At 48.4% G+C, this 15,636-nt stretch overlaps 7 protein-coding genes across 7 annotated transcripts; 5 read left to right on the top strand and 2 right to left on the bottom strand. All coding sequences in view use genetic code 12, as the record gives it.

Annotated features, from left to right (window-relative positions):
- Positions 1-231: 231 nt before the first annotated feature.
- LODBEIA_P58600 (uncharacterized protein) lies at positions 232-1,701 on the bottom strand (the record flags this gene model as incomplete). Its single annotated transcript, XM_066976239.1, has 1 exon — positions 232-1,701. The coding sequence occupies one exon, from the start codon at positions 1,699-1,701 to the stop codon at positions 232-234; it is 1,470 nt and encodes a 489-aa protein (XP_066832798.1).
- Positions 1,702-3,727: 2,026 nt separating this feature from the next.
- On the top strand, positions 3,728-4,786 carry LODBEIA_P58590 (uncharacterized protein; the record flags this gene model as incomplete). Its single annotated transcript, XM_066976237.1, has 1 exon — positions 3,728-4,786. One exon carries the CDS (start codon positions 3,728-3,730, stop codon positions 4,784-4,786), a length of 1,059 nt encoding a protein of 352 aa, XP_066832797.1.
- A 285-nt stretch (positions 4,787-5,071) lies between these two features.
- Positions 5,072-6,292, top strand: LODBEIA_P58580 (uncharacterized protein; the record flags this gene model as incomplete). Its single annotated transcript, XM_066976236.1, has 1 exon — positions 5,072-6,292. One exon carries the CDS (start codon positions 5,072-5,074, stop codon positions 6,290-6,292), a length of 1,221 nt encoding a protein of 406 aa, XP_066832796.1.
- Positions 6,293-6,833: 541 nt separating this feature from the next.
- Positions 6,834-7,728, top strand: LODBEIA_P58570 (uncharacterized protein; the record flags this gene model as incomplete). Its single annotated transcript, XM_066976235.1, has 2 exons — positions 6,834-6,872; positions 6,937-7,728. 2 exons carry the CDS (start codon positions 6,834-6,836, stop codon positions 7,726-7,728), a joined length of 831 nt encoding a protein of 276 aa, XP_066832795.1.
- Positions 7,729-8,091: 363 nt separating this feature from the next.
- LODBEIA_P58560 (uncharacterized protein) lies at positions 8,092-9,624 on the top strand (the record flags this gene model as incomplete). Its single annotated transcript, XM_066976234.1, has 1 exon — positions 8,092-9,624. One exon carries the CDS (start codon positions 8,092-8,094, stop codon positions 9,622-9,624), a length of 1,533 nt encoding a protein of 510 aa, XP_066832794.1.
- Positions 9,625-9,962: 338 nt separating this feature from the next.
- Positions 9,963-11,090, top strand: LODBEIA_P58550 (uncharacterized protein; the record flags this gene model as incomplete). Its single annotated transcript, XM_066976233.1, has 1 exon — positions 9,963-11,090. The coding sequence occupies one exon, from the start codon at positions 9,963-9,965 to the stop codon at positions 11,088-11,090; it is 1,128 nt and encodes a 375-aa protein (XP_066832793.1).
- A 100-nt stretch (positions 11,091-11,190) lies between these two features.
- LODBEIA_P58540 (uncharacterized protein) lies at positions 11,191-15,534 on the bottom strand (the record flags this gene model as incomplete). Its single annotated transcript, XM_066976232.1, has 1 exon — positions 11,191-15,534. The coding sequence occupies one exon, from the start codon at positions 15,532-15,534 to the stop codon at positions 11,191-11,193; it is 4,344 nt and encodes a 1,447-aa protein (XP_066832792.1).
- Between the last annotated feature and the right edge of the window lie 102 nt (positions 15,535-15,636).

Below are 15,636 nucleotides of genomic sequence, written 5' to 3'. Positions count from 1 at the left end.
AAGTGTGGGAGAAGAGAAGTGAAAGCTACCAAATGGGAGGGACATACATCAAGACCTCGAGTACGCCAACACCATGAACCATGAACCACGAACCACGGACCAAGAAGTAAGAGATGAGAAGAGATTTGCGTAAATGAGACAAGAATCAAGTTTCTATAGATTACCGCGGATTACACATTTGCAACTTTTAGTCTAGTAACAAAATCTAAAAAATGAAATAGGTACGATTCATCAATGGTCAAATCTCTTTTTCCACAAGATCGACTCTTCGTCCTCGACATCCTCCATCTTGGGCGAGTGGCGACGACGCTGCAAGGGGGCTTCGTTCTTGCTGCCTTTATTCAATGCACCATTGGCTTTACTAGCTGGTGTATTCGCGGGTGTGTTCGCGGGCGTCGTAGCTGGAGTAGTGTTTGAACTGTCGAGGGTAGGCGTAGTGGACGCAGCCTGATGAGATGATGAAAGTGATGTTGGCTTTTCTGGCTTTTCTGGCTTTGTTGATTTGGATTTGAAGTTTTGGAGTTGGTCTATTTGAGGCACCACGGGTCCCAAATTAAAGCCAAAGAATTGGTTGATGAAGTCCTGTTGTTGTTGTCTCAGCAAGGCGTTGCTTTGATCTTCGTCTTTGAAATACGCTGTAGCGTCATTATGGATCTGGGTCTTGATTTGGTCTTGCTTCTGTTCAACTTGTTCCAACTCGGGCTCGGGTTTATCTTCCCTCTCTAATTCCTGTTGTTGACGCACCAAGTTCTCCAATTCCTGTTGAGCTTGCTTGATCTTGTCTTGGTATTCTTGTTGTTGTTGGGCCAAGGCTTGTCTCTTTTTCTGGATAGCTGCTTGTCTGGCTGCTTCTTTCTCCTGTTTCTTGCGTGCTACTTCGGCTGCCTGTCTAGCTGCTTTCTCTTCAATTTCCTTTTGCTGTGCTTCGGCAGCTTCTTGCTTTCTTTGTCTTTCTGCCTCTGCTTCTGCCTTTGCCTTGGCTTTCTTCTGTTCCGAGTCTCGGCCAGATGACGAGCCACTGGCAAACTTGAGTTGCTTCTGCTCCTTTGTCTTCAAAGCATCGGCAGCTTGTTGCAACAACTTCTCATGCTGCTCCAAGCTATCCTCATTATCTTCACCATCTTCAGCCTCTGGTGCCACTATTTCATGCCCCTGTTTATTAAACTGCAATTCGCGTTCTTCTGGCTCCAAAAAGCTAGCGCCATGGTGTTGTCCATCGCCGAACAAGTAGTTCCAGATGTCTTCCACGTTGGAGTGGATGTAGTGCAACTTCTTGGGCACGTTCAAGCACAAGATGTTTTCTTGCTTGTACCATGTCCAATTGATGTTGTCGACATCGATATAGTTCAAGTTAAAGGTATTTTCGCTCCTAAAGTTATCCTTTGGTGCGACAATTACAAGCTTGATCAATGGTGGTTTTTGTTTGATGACTTGCACTTCGTAGTTGTTGAAGTTGCCGAAAGGCTTGTGGATTTGAATTTGAAACTCGTCTTCGGTTTCCAACTTTTTAACCACTCTTGGTCTTGGCGAAGGCTGTCTTTGCTGTTGGGGGAAGTAGACAGGGTATTGGTAGTATTGTTGTTGGTGTTGTTGGTGTTGGCGTGGGTGGTTGTAGTTGTTGAATTGCTCTTGACGCAATAAGTTCCACAATAAGCTCAAGTCAGCGTCGCTTGAGTTTTGCGGTTGATAATAGTAAGACATGTTGTATGGAGTAGAGTTGGAGTTAGAGGTGCAGTTGGATCTGAATCGAGGCTTTGCTTTGGATGTGAAATTGTTGATCTATGCAGATATGAGATGATGATGATGGACTAATAGGATAAATTTCTTCTTTTAAATAGACTTGAAACGGCCATGCCCATGTGTGTTGGTGCACTTAGTTCCATGACATTCGAGAAGGTTGTAGAAGTTAGACTCAGACAAATTAGCAATGGTTATTATGGTGCTATGGTACTATGGCATGATGGGTGATGGCAAATTATGCAGCCCTTGCCAAACTGGGCTGATAATCTAAAGCCCGTTTTTCGCAGTCATTTCATTTACCCCTTAAGCGCTTAGGGGGTAGAAGCTGCCAGAAGCTTCTAGAGAGAACAGCGGTTATGTAAGCATAGATGCGCAGTCACGTGATGCGTTTTATCACGTGATGGGGTGTCCAAGAGATGCCACCAGGTCCCGTCTCTTGAGGTCATCGAGGCCATTGAGGCTCTACAATGAAGATGGAAGGGGCCCATTACGAGCCCATGAAGTAGGCAGATAAGCTACCCTTCTCTTGATCCTTACGCTCTACTCTAGAATTGTCATTCTGGATTTTTTCGTATACTGGTGATTTCTCCTCCCTGGAGGATCAAAATCTTCACTTGCCAAACATGATGAAATTAGCAATAGTACAAGCACAGCGTGGAATAATCCCCACAGGTGTTTCATCTGATCACTAATCTAGAACAAGGCTGGAAGCAACAATCGTCCCAGATAGCTACAGACCAATTAATTATTCATCACTCATAGGCGTGTGTGTCTATTGTTCAACTGTTCTTGAAACCTTAGAGGCAAAAACACGCCTTTGTTCGAGCTGCACGTGCACCACCACTGAGAATACCGCGTGTGATATACTGAAAATGAGGGACACCTAACCTGGACGTTTCTGGTTCCCCGTTTCAGCTCTTTTCAAGGCTCCTACATCCACGCAACTGATGGATCTTGCCCCGAAACACGTGAAAAGAAAATAGTCCACTTGACGCGTACCCGCTCCTTTCCTTTGGTCTTTTGAACCTCTGGACCCTTGGCCCTCTTGCGCGTTTCGAATGTCACGTGCCAATATGGCGGAGGCCGATCTCCGAGCTGCATATAGCCGGTTTCAAACTGAAATGTCTATTTTTAGAAGTGGGTGCTGAAACTGAAACAACCGAGGGGAAGAAAGAGACGCGAGCACCGGCCATTTGGCCATACCCAAAAGACAAGCTCATCATACCCAGAGCCTGCCATAAACCAGTGGTCTTGACCGTAGTTGTGTTCGTGGCAGTGAGCCAGAAGCAGGCTGAGCTCGCTTCGCTACAACAACAATCGAGACACCGTAGCTGATGCGCCTCTTTTTTGGGGCAAGTCACGTGACCGAACCAAAATATAAACGTGACTTTGGGCTCCCCTTTCAATTTCAACCGACTGGGGACAGCGTTCGGTATCACGAGACAATCGCCCCAACGCCACCCACCCGTTGACTCTCTTCACCTTCAAGAGGACCATGCCAGTTTGAAAGGAATGGCCCGAGCCGAGTGTGTATGGCGTGTAGACAACTTGCTCTTGACGTGCTTTTGAACTGCTCTGTCTACCGTGTGGGTGTCTCGTGTGTTACTATTACTGGTACGGGCCTTACACCCAACACCAAAACTCGAAATCAAATTTTTCTTTTTTACAACCAAAATCTCTACGCCTGCCAGCCCCAAACCGCTTTTCTTTTGCAAACACCCGACCAGATAGAGGCATACATCTGCTGAGACTTGCTATTGGTTTAGAGCAACACCCCATACCATCATCTCCGTTCTTTTCACTCAGCTGACTGAAACCTGCTTTTTTTTTTTTTTTTTTTTTGCTTTATTTATTTACTCACTGACATCTAACAACAACAAGGACAACAGCTAGACAGCAGGTCTTTCCATCCACCCAAAGCTACTTTCGTTCCTTACTTAAAAAGCCCCATCAATCTATTGCTAGAGTGCAGCTATCTAACAGGACCATGGAAAAGTCTCAATACACACCTATAAGTCAGGGGGAAACTGCCGCCGCAGGCGCCCCGGGCGCCAACCGTCACTCGAAACCCCCTTTCAGCTCACAGTTTAAGACGATACTCATCAAGACCATGTTTGCGCTTTCGGTTCTATTAGCATTGGTCTATGTCTTTTTAAACACTTCGATCTGTCATCAACAGGGCGCATCAACCAAGGGCCATAGATTGGCCCCTACGAGGCAAACGATGCCCTTTGAAATAATCCATGAGAACGCCGCCGGATTCAATAAAAGAGCAGATAACGATACCACTTCGTTCGAGCTAGGCACAAGCTCGTCCTTGACCGGCACCTTAGCCACTACTTTGCCAACCACCACGTCCAACGGCAACGGCAACGGATATGGCACCTCGTCGCCAGATGGACAAACTACGTTGCTGACAACAACAACTAGTGCCACGAGTACAACGTCGAGTTTGCCGCCAAGTGCTGCTACCACGGGTCCAACACTGAGCTCCCCCACCACTTCAACAAGCTCGAGTTCAACCACGAGCTCATCTTCGAGCTCGACGTTGATCCCGGCCGAGACCAGTACAACTTCGTCTTCCACCTCTGCCACTAATGGCAACGCTGGCGAAACAGAGTCGTACCCATCTACAACCTCCACCACCAGCTCCTCGACTCTGCAGTCTTCGACAACGTCTCCATCGGTGTCGACTTCGCAGCGAGTGACGGTGATGTCTTCGGTGCAGGGAGGCAGCACCATCATTGTGACTCAAACATCGCTCATCTCAACGACACCCACAGCAACGGGCACCAACAGAGACAGCAACAATGGTGGCGGATTGTCGGAAACCAACAAGATTGTTGTCGGGGTGGTGGTTGGCGTGGGAGGCAGTATATTGATTGGATTGATCTCGGTCCTTTTCTACTTGAAGAGAAGAAATAACAACGACCATGAAAATGGCTGGACGTTCTGGAGAAAGAATGAGAAGTTGGGCAGCGACGAGTTTTTCAACGGCGAGTTGGGTGTTCGTGATAGAAATATCAACCAAGGGTCAAATTTTTAAACAATATCCTGGAAAAAGAAAAAAAAATAAACGATACCACCACTGTTGTACCTTTACCTAGAAAACAGTATACACTGAGTTGCAATTCTGTTTTCCACTAAGATCTTGTGCGATTCTTGAGATTGAGAAATTGTCAACTGATACCATCAAGAACCCACTTTCAAACAGTTGTGGCTGCTGCTTCTGGTAAGAGAATTCCCCCCCCTCCCCCAAACCCCATACCCGAGAGCCTCTTGCAGACTCGCCGAGTTAGACATCCCCTAGTCATTCGTATTTAATGTTATAATGTGTTTTAAACCGTCCACCGTAGGCTCTGTCGCCTCTAGAACTGTTCTGAGTGAACGCAGAGTGCAAGATGAGGTTGAAATCGCGCGTGAAATATTTCAAACCACACGCGTCGTCACCATCTCAGTTGCAACCAAGCCCCACCCAATGACATCAATCTCAGTATACAGCAAGCTCCAGCCTGATAAGTCCCACATTTACAAACTCATCCAGCTCCCCAATGACCTACTTGAGAAACTACCCACTTCACTCCAGTTGAAATCGAATTTCAACGGCGATGGATTAGTGTTGTGCACCCAAGACGAGACGTTCCGCGTGAGGCAGAACAACCACTCCAACACCGTCTTGCTCATGCGCGAGCTAAATACATGCGATCATGGAGTTAGAGATGGAGATGGACAGGTGGAAGGTGATGCCATGGTTGGGTTTGCGCTGTGTCATTACGAATACGAAGTCACGCCCACTGTACCCAGCATCGACCTAGCTTCGCGTGTGCCCCTACTCCACCACCGTGATGTCATCGCGGGCAAATACGCGGGTGATGAAAAGCACGGTAGTGTGAGCAAGATGGAGTTGATGCGGTCGAGCTGTTCTTCCAGTGGGCAGTTTGAAATGTTGTGGACTGAGTTGGCGCTATGTCTGATTGACTCCCATGTGTTTCAAATGGCGCGGGACTTGCGCGTGGCGGTATTGCACGATCTCATCACTTACAAATTATCTTACCCTGATGTGAAGTTAGAGGATGCGAAGTTGGAGTGGGGTGGGGATATGGTGAAGACGGTGCTTGACAAATACACCACGAGGACGCGCGAGGGCGACCGCGTGTTGAATGACCATTTGATCGTGGTGGAGTTTGGCGTGGTGGCGTTGAGCCAGGCGCACACGCATAAGACGGGCGACTTGATGATCAATTGGAAGTTGAGCTTGCCGCAATTTTACTCCCCCAGCTTGGATTTGAAAATGTTGCGTGGTCATTACGTTACGTCACTGAATGGAGGCGGTGATGAGTATGTTACCTATGTTGATCCGGAGTCGTTGAGCCGCGATGTGGGTGTCAGGATCAAGCAGCTTCTCGCTGTGCAGGCTAGTTGGCCCTATGATGAGTTTGTCAGTTTCTTGGAGGGCGTTGTGCCTGGTGGCCGCAAGGTTGATGCGGTGGTCATCAAGTTTGCCCGGAAGAAGAAAGTTGGCCGCGATAAGTTTGTCGTTGTTCCAAGGTGAACTTATGGATACAAGTTCAGATAGTCATATAAAAACTGCAAGTCTGGACGATCTCCAGAGGAAAGAAAAGTAAAAGTTAGAGTAACGAGTATCCAGTAATTTAAGCATATAAAAATGGAGATTCAAGGTTGTCGACGCCGGTGATGGGAATGTACTGCTTGCTTGACTCTTCAAGGCTCTAGACTGCCTAGAGGTCCAACCATTGAAGCATTTGATCCGTCCTGGGTTTGACTGCGAAACACCCACAATTTAAGAATGCATCTTTCAATATCGAGCCCCGAGGTTGCAGCTTCTTATAAACCGCGCCCTTGTACCTCCCCCTCTCAACAATGTATATACCCCCCACCACTAGAGTTCACGTTTGTGCCGGCAAAGGCATAAATCAACCGTCTTGTGCCCATTGCCAAAGCTCCTCGGCCCGCGAAGTTTATCTTTCCGATCGGAGACTTGGAAATTTTTCAAAGAAAAAGAAAAAAGAACACACCCATATAACATACACGTAAACATACACCTCACATCGACATCCAGTCAAGATCAATTCATGCCGGTCTCGGATTCAACCTTCCTCATATCGCTAATAGTAAGTAACACCCCCCCTCATTCAAATTGACCCGCACCATGATACTAACTTGTTTAAAATCCAGAGCGGTGGATGCGCAGGAGTAGCAACCGATTTAGCATTTTTCCCCATCGACACCATCAAGACCCGGTTGCAAGCGCAGGGTGGCTTCTTCGCCAACGGCGGCTACCGCGGCATATACCGCGGCTTGGGCTCGTGCGTGATCGCATCGGCGCCCTCAGCGTCGCTCTTCTTTGTCACCTACGACACCATGAAGCAGCACCTCCAGCCCTACGTGAGCAACCCCGCGTACCGACATATGGTTGCCGCATCAATGGGCGAAGTGATGGCGTGCATCGTGCGCGTGCCTGCGGAAGTCATCAAGCAGCGTGCACAGGCGAGCCACATGGGGCTCACTTCGAGCTGGCTGAACTTGATGCATATCGTGCGCGGCAGCAGCAGCAGCAGCAGCATCAGAGGGTTATATCGCGGGTGGAATAGCACGTTAATGCGCGAGATCCCGTTCACGGTGGTTCAGTTTCCGCTCTATGAGTATTTGAAGAGCTTGAGGTGGGATAAGGAGGAGGCATGGGAGCGGCACGTGCCCGCGGGGTTTAGGGGTGCTGTGTGCGGCATGATTGCGGGCGGCGTCAGCGCTGCCGTGACTACGCCCTTGGACGTGGTCAAGACGCGGATCATGTTGAGCGAGGGCAAGGTCGGCGCGCTGGAGATTGTCAGGCAAATGGTCAAGAAGGAAGGCATGAGCAGCTTGTGGAAGGGGGTTGTTCCGAGAACCTGCTGGATCAGCTGTGGCGGCGCAATATTTTTGGGGGTCTACGAGTTGGTGAGCAACGAGTTGATGAAAACTAGACTCTAAAATGGACCGACTGGCACTAGCTGACGGAGATGAAGACCTAGACTGGCTGACGTAGACGGAAACGGGACCTGGTGGATAAAACCTCGGGTATCGGTATAGATAACGACTTGTATATAATCCTGCATAGAAGCCTCCCAGCTGAGCGCCTCAGTTAAAAAATTTGAAAACTCCAAAAACACGAAGACGAAGTCAGGGGCCAATTTCCACCTACTCTTTCTCCAGTCCCATTTCAGGCCAAACAAGTTAGAACCCCCCTTTTTTTTTGTTTAAGTGATTGTTCATACTTATATTGAGGTTCAGTTGTTAGAGATATACCATATTCGCTTGGCATCCACCTCCCGAGAGAAACTCATTTCACCAGCAATGTACGCTAGAGCAATCAGGTTATCCAGCCAGAGAAGACTGCATCATCTTTATCTCCGCCACCGTTGTTCGATCTCGGCTGCGAGAGGGTTGGCCACTTCAACGACCCCGATTGCCACCCCCAAGAAAGACGCCGATGGCTCTTTGTCGGCATCGGCATCGGCATCGGCATCGCCACTAAAAGTTGTATCGCCAACGACCAAACTCGACACGGCAACGGGCCAAATCCACGTGTCGACTCCGTTGGAGTCGCCAATACAGCCACCGGAGGGCTCGTCGTTGTCGTTGAAATCTGCAACTCGCGATGCCTCCAAGTTCGGCACTAGGCCCATCTATCTCGACGTGCAGGCCACAACCCCCGTGGATCCACGTGTCTTGGACAAGATGCTTGAGTTTTACACGGGGCTCTATGGAAACCCCCATTCTTCCACGCATGCCTATGGATGGGAAACCGATAAGGCCGTCGAGAGCGCCAGAGAACACATTGCTAGTGTCATCAACGCGGACCCCAAGGAGATCATCTTCACGAGTGGTGCCACTGAAACAAACAACATGGCCATCAAAGGTGTGCCTCGTTTCTACAAAAACACCAAACGCCACATTATCACGACTCAGACCGAGCACAAGTGCGTGTTGGACTCGGCTCGGCACATGCAGGACGAAGGGTTTGAAGTCACCTATTTGCCGGTCAACAAGGAAGGCTTGATTGACTTGGAAGACTTGAAAAAAGCAATACGGAAGGACACGATCTTGGTGTCGGTGATGGCCGTGAATAACGAAATCGGAGTGATACAACCGCTCAAGGAAATCGGCGAAATCTGCCGCGCCAACAAGGTCTTTTTCCACACTGATGCCGCGCAGGCATACGGCAAGATCCCCATCGACGTCAATGAAATGAAGATTGACTTGTTGTCGATCTCGTCGCATAAAATCTATGGACCAAAGGGGATAGGCGCATGCTACGTGAGAAGAAGACCAAGAGTCAGATTAGATCCAATCATTACGGGTGGTGGACAAGAACGTGGGTTAAGGTCAGGCACTTTGGCCCCTCCTTTAGTCGCTGGGTTTGGAGAAGCTGCCCGGTTGATGAAGCAAGAAGGCGCCTACGACCAGGCACACATCAAGAAGCTCTCGTCCAAGTTGAGAGAGGGGCTCTTGTCGATTCCATCGACCGTGTTGAACGGCTCGACCGACCCAAAATACCAGTACTCTGGATGTGTCAATGTTTCATTTGCATACATCGAGGGAGAATCGCTTCTTATGGCGTTGAAGGACATTGCGCTTTCTTCGGGCTCGGCTTGCACCTCTGCTTCGTTGGAGCCTAGTTACGTCTTGCACGCGTTGGGAGCAGACGATGCCTTGGCCCATAGTTCCATCAGGTTTGGAATCGGCAGGTTCACCACTACCCAGGAGGTTGACTACGTGATTCAAGCTATAAATGAACGTGTTGATTTCTTGCGAAAGATGAGTCCGTTGTGGGAGATGGTGCAAGAGGGTATCGATTTGGACTCAATCGAATGGAGCGGCCATTAGGCCGTAAGCTTCACTTGGGTTTTTTTTTCTTTTGTTTTACGGTTGTATTTAATGTACGAAGATTATACAGAGATGAACTTCTTTATGATGGTGGTGTAGAGATGCGATGGAAAGAGAAGTCAGTGTCGCGACATTTAAGCCGAAGTTGCGACAATCCATCACTGTTGAGCCCGCGGCCGAGTGCGCCGGTACCGGAGACCGTTCTCAAATTTTTCAGCGCAGAAAGCACCGCTCCTCCACACCACGGAGCCCTCTTTCTCTCTATATATATACATCCACCTCGAAAATCTTGTTCAATTACCCTATTGGATTCCTCAACTCCCAAAATAAAATAGAAAATGTCAAAAGAGAACATCAAAACGATAACCATTCTCCCCGGGGACCACGTAGGTACCGAGATCTGCGCCGAAGCAATCAAAGTGCTCGAGGCCATCGAAGCATCAACCCCCTTCCACCCTGGCCTCCAATTCAAATTCAACCACCACTTGATCGGCGGCGCAGCCATAGATGCCACGGGCGAGCCCCTTCCTGCAGCCTCGCTCGAATCAGCCAAATCGAGCGACGCCGTGCTCCTCGGTGCTGTCGGTGGACCCAAATGGGGCACGGGCGCCGTGCGCCCCGAGCAAGGCTTGCTTCAAATCCGCAAGGCGTTGAACTTGTACGCCAACATTCGTCCTTGCAATTTCGCCTCCGAGTCGTTGTTGGAGTTGAGTCCCTTGCGCGCTGACATTGTGCGCGGCACCGATCTTGTCATTGTGCGGGAACTCGTCGGCGGCATCTATTTCGGCGAGAGACAGGAACAAGGGGAGAGCAAAGATGGACAGACGGCGTGGGATACTGAGCTTTACACCGTGGACGAGGTCAAGCGCATCACGCGCATGGCGTGCTTTATGGCGTTGCAGCACTCGCCTCCAAAGCCCATTTGGTCCTTGGACAAGGCGAACGTGCTTGCGTCGTCGAGATTATGGAGGAAAACAGTGGATGAGGTCGTGAGCTCGGAGTTCCCCACGCTTAAGGTCCAGCACCAGTTGATTGATTCGGCGGCGATGATCTTGATTCAGAACCCTACAAAGTTGAACGGGATCATTATCACTTCCAACATGTTTGGTGATATCATCTCCGATGAGGCTAGTGTTATTCCCGGATCGTTGGGATTGTTGCCCAGTGCCTCGTTGGCTTCGTTGCCCGATACAAATAAGGCCTTCGGGTTGTACGAGCCTTGCCATGGCTCTGCTCCCGATTTGCCCGTGGGGAAAGTCAACCCCGTGGCTACTATATTGTCGGTGGCCATGATGTTGAGGTTGAGTTTGGACTGTTTGGAAGAAGCCGAGGCGTTGGAAGAAGCTGTGAGACAAGTTTTGGACCTGGGCGTGAGAACTGCTGATTTGAAAGGGTCCAGTGGCACCGTTGAAGTTGGTGATGCTATTGCTGAGACCGTGACCAAGATTTTGAAATCGAAAGCCTAATGGGAAAGAGGAGATAGCTTTAATTTGTACGAATAAAGATGCCATGTATTTTTTTTTTTGGAGTCCTGTTTGCTCTGTCTTTACGGAATACATTATTGGCTTACTTCATCAATTGAGTCACTTCAAACTCTCCGAAGTTGGCCAGGTCCAAAAGATGCGAAAGCTGAGCTATGCTCTCATCACGCATAAAGTGGTTCAATGGCCCAGTCTCGACTATCGTGCTCATCATGTCCTTTAATAAATAAGTAGTGTCGCCTTCATCGTCACCTTCATCATCGTTTGAACCCAGAACGTCTTCAACATCAACTACGCCCAAAGTTTTCAAAACTTCTTCATTGGGAGAGTAGAAAACAGCACTTGAGTTCAGCGAAGTCAACGACGTGATCGAGCCACTATGGGAAACACCGCTACCACGACCGTCGTCATCGCAGATTTGCCCACCACAACAACTACTATCGCTTGAATTAGTTGCATCATGGGACGAATCTGTAATTAGGTCATGCGCAGGGAACGGGATCAAGTCGTGGGAAAACTCCGAATCGATAAACGAGCCAAGCTCAGATGCATACTGCGACGGAGTGATTGATGCAGCCGAGGGTTCTCTCACTAGAGACTTGGCATGTAAAGTACGTTGCGATTTGTGGTCCATGAATGGGGTGGCGTTATTCCAGAATCCAGCAAGGGCATGATGCAAGGGCGGTGGCGGCGTATAGAATGGCTTGTTGACAAAGGGGTTCATCTTTTTATGTGGTGGCGGGTTGATAGGATTGATGGGAGCAACAAATTGCCCGCTGGCTTGCACATAGGGGCTGGCTCTCGGGGTCGAATCCTCGTAAACTGAACTGGACGAGGCCAAGTCGGCAATTCGCGAAACCGATACTCGAACCATGGGCACTCTCTGGATGTGTCCCATATCTGGTGCGTATCCTGAAACGTCATCCAACTCACCGGAATACTCGGTACCTTCGTGATCATCTTGGACTTCGATAAATTCAATATCATCATTATCATCATCATGATCGTTTACTTGGTTCGTTATCAAGTCGGGTAAGCTCGTCACTTCTGGGTTGGTTATAAGGGAGTTTCCTCTAGTCATTGCTACTTCCCAATTTGGTTCGGAAGAGTCGTCATCTGTAATTTGCTGGTTGAGGAAATGCAAGCTCCGCTTCGTGGAACGTTTTGGAATCAATGCAATATCGTCCATGGTTGGAATTCTCTTGATTGTTAATGGTCGTTGTGGCTGCAGTTCTGATTTAGATTTTGAATTTGATTTTGCCTCTGGCTTTGGCTTTGGCTCTTTTGACTTTGGCTTTGGCTCTGCAATTGCGATTTGTTTTGCTTCTTTTGGTTTTGGAGTGATGATTGGAGCCGAGGTCGGCATTGCGGATGGTTTGTGCTCAAAGGTACGAGGTGATGAAATACCGTTACCTCTTTCAAGTTGTGGAGCTGTCAATGGGGCTGAAGCTCGAGGGTTTCGAATATTGCTTTCCAAGTGTGGCTTCAGCGGTTTTTCATCTGTTGATGTGCTTGCAATATCGTACTCCGCAAACGGCGCCATTCTCAAATACGGCTTGCTCGGCGATTTCAGAGGCATCTGCTGCAGTTGGTGGTCCGTTGGATTTTTGGCTGTATGGATGACACTACCGGAAGATTCAACGCGTTGTTTCAAAGTCGGAACGGGCTGCAACACATGCTTGTACTCGACCTCAGCGCCCATGGGAATTGGCGTGCCGGGGATATTCGGCAGTGGCTTTCTCTGTATCATCCCCTTTAGTGATGCACCGGCCGAATGATTATTTCGAATCTTGTGTTGCAATCTACTACTGAATGATTGTGGTGGATCAGTGTGACTGAAGCCCATGTGGCTTCCAATATTGGCTTTTCTATGATTCCATGAGCTTCTCGTGTCGGTGTTGTGAACTGAGGGGTTGTCATTGTTGTTGTTGTTGTTGTTGTTGTTGTTGTTGTTGTTGTTGATCACAACAGGACGCAACATTTCAAAGCCCTCCTTACTTTCCTCGGCGTTGGTATAATCGGCAATGCTATTCAAATCAATCGCGGTGCCTTTTATCAAACATTCAGTAACATGGTTAAAAGTCAGAAACATTTTCCAGTACGAGTCAGCAGCTTTGTCCCTTACAAACGCCAGCAACTGATTTCCGTGAATAATCACATTGATGGGTTCTCGGTCAAACCTGTCGTAGCCGGTAATCTCGATCTCATTCGCATCGATGAACGAAGCATGGAGGACCAAGTTGACACCTTCGTGGTGGTGGGTTCTAGCGTAATCTGCCACGTCGATCTTCATGTTGAGAAACATGACAATGGGCGATTTGTAGCCTTCTTCATTATATGACGCGAGATCGTGTGCTACGCCATAAGTACTGATATCGTTGGCTTCATTTTTGAAAAGGTGAAACGATGACGATTTTTTGAGGATTTTCGCCTTGTTGATGAGATCAATCAACTCATGAGCTGAGCCATCCTTGAGAATATAGTTTCTAGTGTACTCTTTGTCCTGCTTGTTTAGCGACGTGAACCCCGCTTGCGAAAAGTTCAAGAATCGGATGCACTCGCGGGGCTCGTTTCTTGCTGCTAGGGAATAATATACCGAGGGTATTACATCCTCGATGCTGCACCAGCTGACAACTTGCATTTCTGGGAAGGACTCTAAATTAGGCAACGGTTTTTCATTCATCAATGTGTGTAGGAGCACATCGGGGATCGACAGTTCAATTTTTTCATGTTTGTTTTCCAGGTCATCTGATTGAGTATTTGAAGGTTGCCTGACTTCAAGGAGGAGTAAAAAGTCGGAAAATACAAGCAAGATTTCCTTTTGCGGGGTCTCGGTTTTCAAATTGGCAAGTTCAAACACACCCACGATTTTCCGCTTGATCCAGCCATATTGCAACTCAGCAGGCCAATTCGAGGCTAGTTCAGTCATGATCTTGCCCAGGGGTGTGAATATCCTTTGCTTCAAGATACTTGAATCTGGCTCTTCTTGCGGTTCCAGAGCATCTCCAAATGCTTCAAAGATTTCCAAAGCTGACGTGAATGCATCCTCAACGAGGTTCATCTCATCCGTTAACACATCCACCGATTCAGGAGTCAATGCATTGGCGTTTTCTCTCAAAATCTCCTCGTATAATCGCATCAATACCAATTTCAATTTGGGCATCATCATTAGTGAACCGGTGATGATAAACTCGATTTCGCGGATGGAGTACTGCGACTTGTTGATCTCGCGGTTCTCAAACACACTTTGGTAATTGACGTCGCAGAATCTCTTCAATCTGGGAATAAAGTTCTTGATGTTGGCTTCATGCCGCGTGAATGGCTTGTAAAAGTATGGGATGATTTGGGCTAGCGCGAGAAAGATCTCAACGTAGTTGACTTTACGGGCGTTGAGCAAGGCGTCATTCAAGATGCAGTTGACGCGCGTTACTTCATCGATTGTTGGTGGGAATATTCGGTTCAATTTGGAGGTGTGTCGTGGTGAGCTGCGGCGATGCACGCTGATTCGTAGCGGGATGAGGAAATTCTCTAGAAAATCAACGAGCCCCATGGTGAAGTTTGTTTGCACCGTGATGAGCTCTTCGATGATAGATTGTATCTTGGGGGTGATTGCAAGCCTGGTTGAATTGGGTGTCGTTGATGGTTTGTAAGTCACCAGCATTTGCTGCGGCGAGTATTGAAGCAACGGATCAAAGAGCTGCTCCAATTGCTCTCCGAGCAAATTGACCATCTTGTTGTTTTCCAATCTAGTCTCTTCGTCAGCGTCGTTTTCATAAACAACATCCATGATGAACGATTTCAACACGTGGTCTTCCAATACTCCCAAATCCAAAAGCTTTCTCCCCACGCGTTTCGACTTTTCATGGTCGAGAAGTTTCATCACGTTGGCCAATTCCCCGGCATTTGTCTCGTCCCACATGGGCAAGTCGGAGTCGGGCATCAGCTCGTGGAAATTGAATAGTTTATTGGCATTTTTCAAATTCAGAATCGCCAACGATCGTCTTGTGCTCGACTTTTTATGTTTCAGCGTCAAGTTCTCGCAACTGGGCCAGTACCTTGAATGGTGGTCGAGTTTCATATCCTTGTATGAAGAGCTGCCGAATTTCGTGATTGATCTCGTAGAGAGCTTCCCCGTGGACGCATTGCGGTTGACGATGGTGATGATGGTGCCAAACAAGACGCTGTCGAACCCCGTGTAGATCGAGTCTTGATCAAAGGTTCTGGCCCACTGCTGGAGCGGGATGGTGGCCGTGGTGCCGGGGTAAGCGACGTTTCTATCGAATTGTCCCGTAAGATGCGGTATCACGATCCCTGCTTGTTGTTGTTGCTTCGCGCCTCTTCCTCCAGGGTGGCTCCCCTTTAGTCGATTGCGCTCGCTGAAAAATTCATCGTCATGCTCTCCCGACACGTACCTCTTGTAGACACTCATCCAGGGCAAGCCTGAGTGAAGCTATTGACCGGTTCTCGAAGGAAATCAAAAAAAAGCAGCAAAAAGCAGCAAAAAAGCAGCAAAAAACACGCGGCAGCAAAT

The sequence above is a fragment of the Lodderomyces beijingensis genome (assembly GCF_963989305.1).
Source record: "Lodderomyces beijingensis strain CBS 14171 genome assembly, chromosome: 8".
Lineage (NCBI taxonomy): Eukaryota > Fungi > Ascomycota > Pichiomycetes > Serinales > Debaryomycetaceae > Lodderomyces > Lodderomyces beijingensis.
The sequence above is the reverse complement of the archived record's forward strand: the minus strand, read 5'-3'. Positions and strand labels throughout refer to the sequence as shown.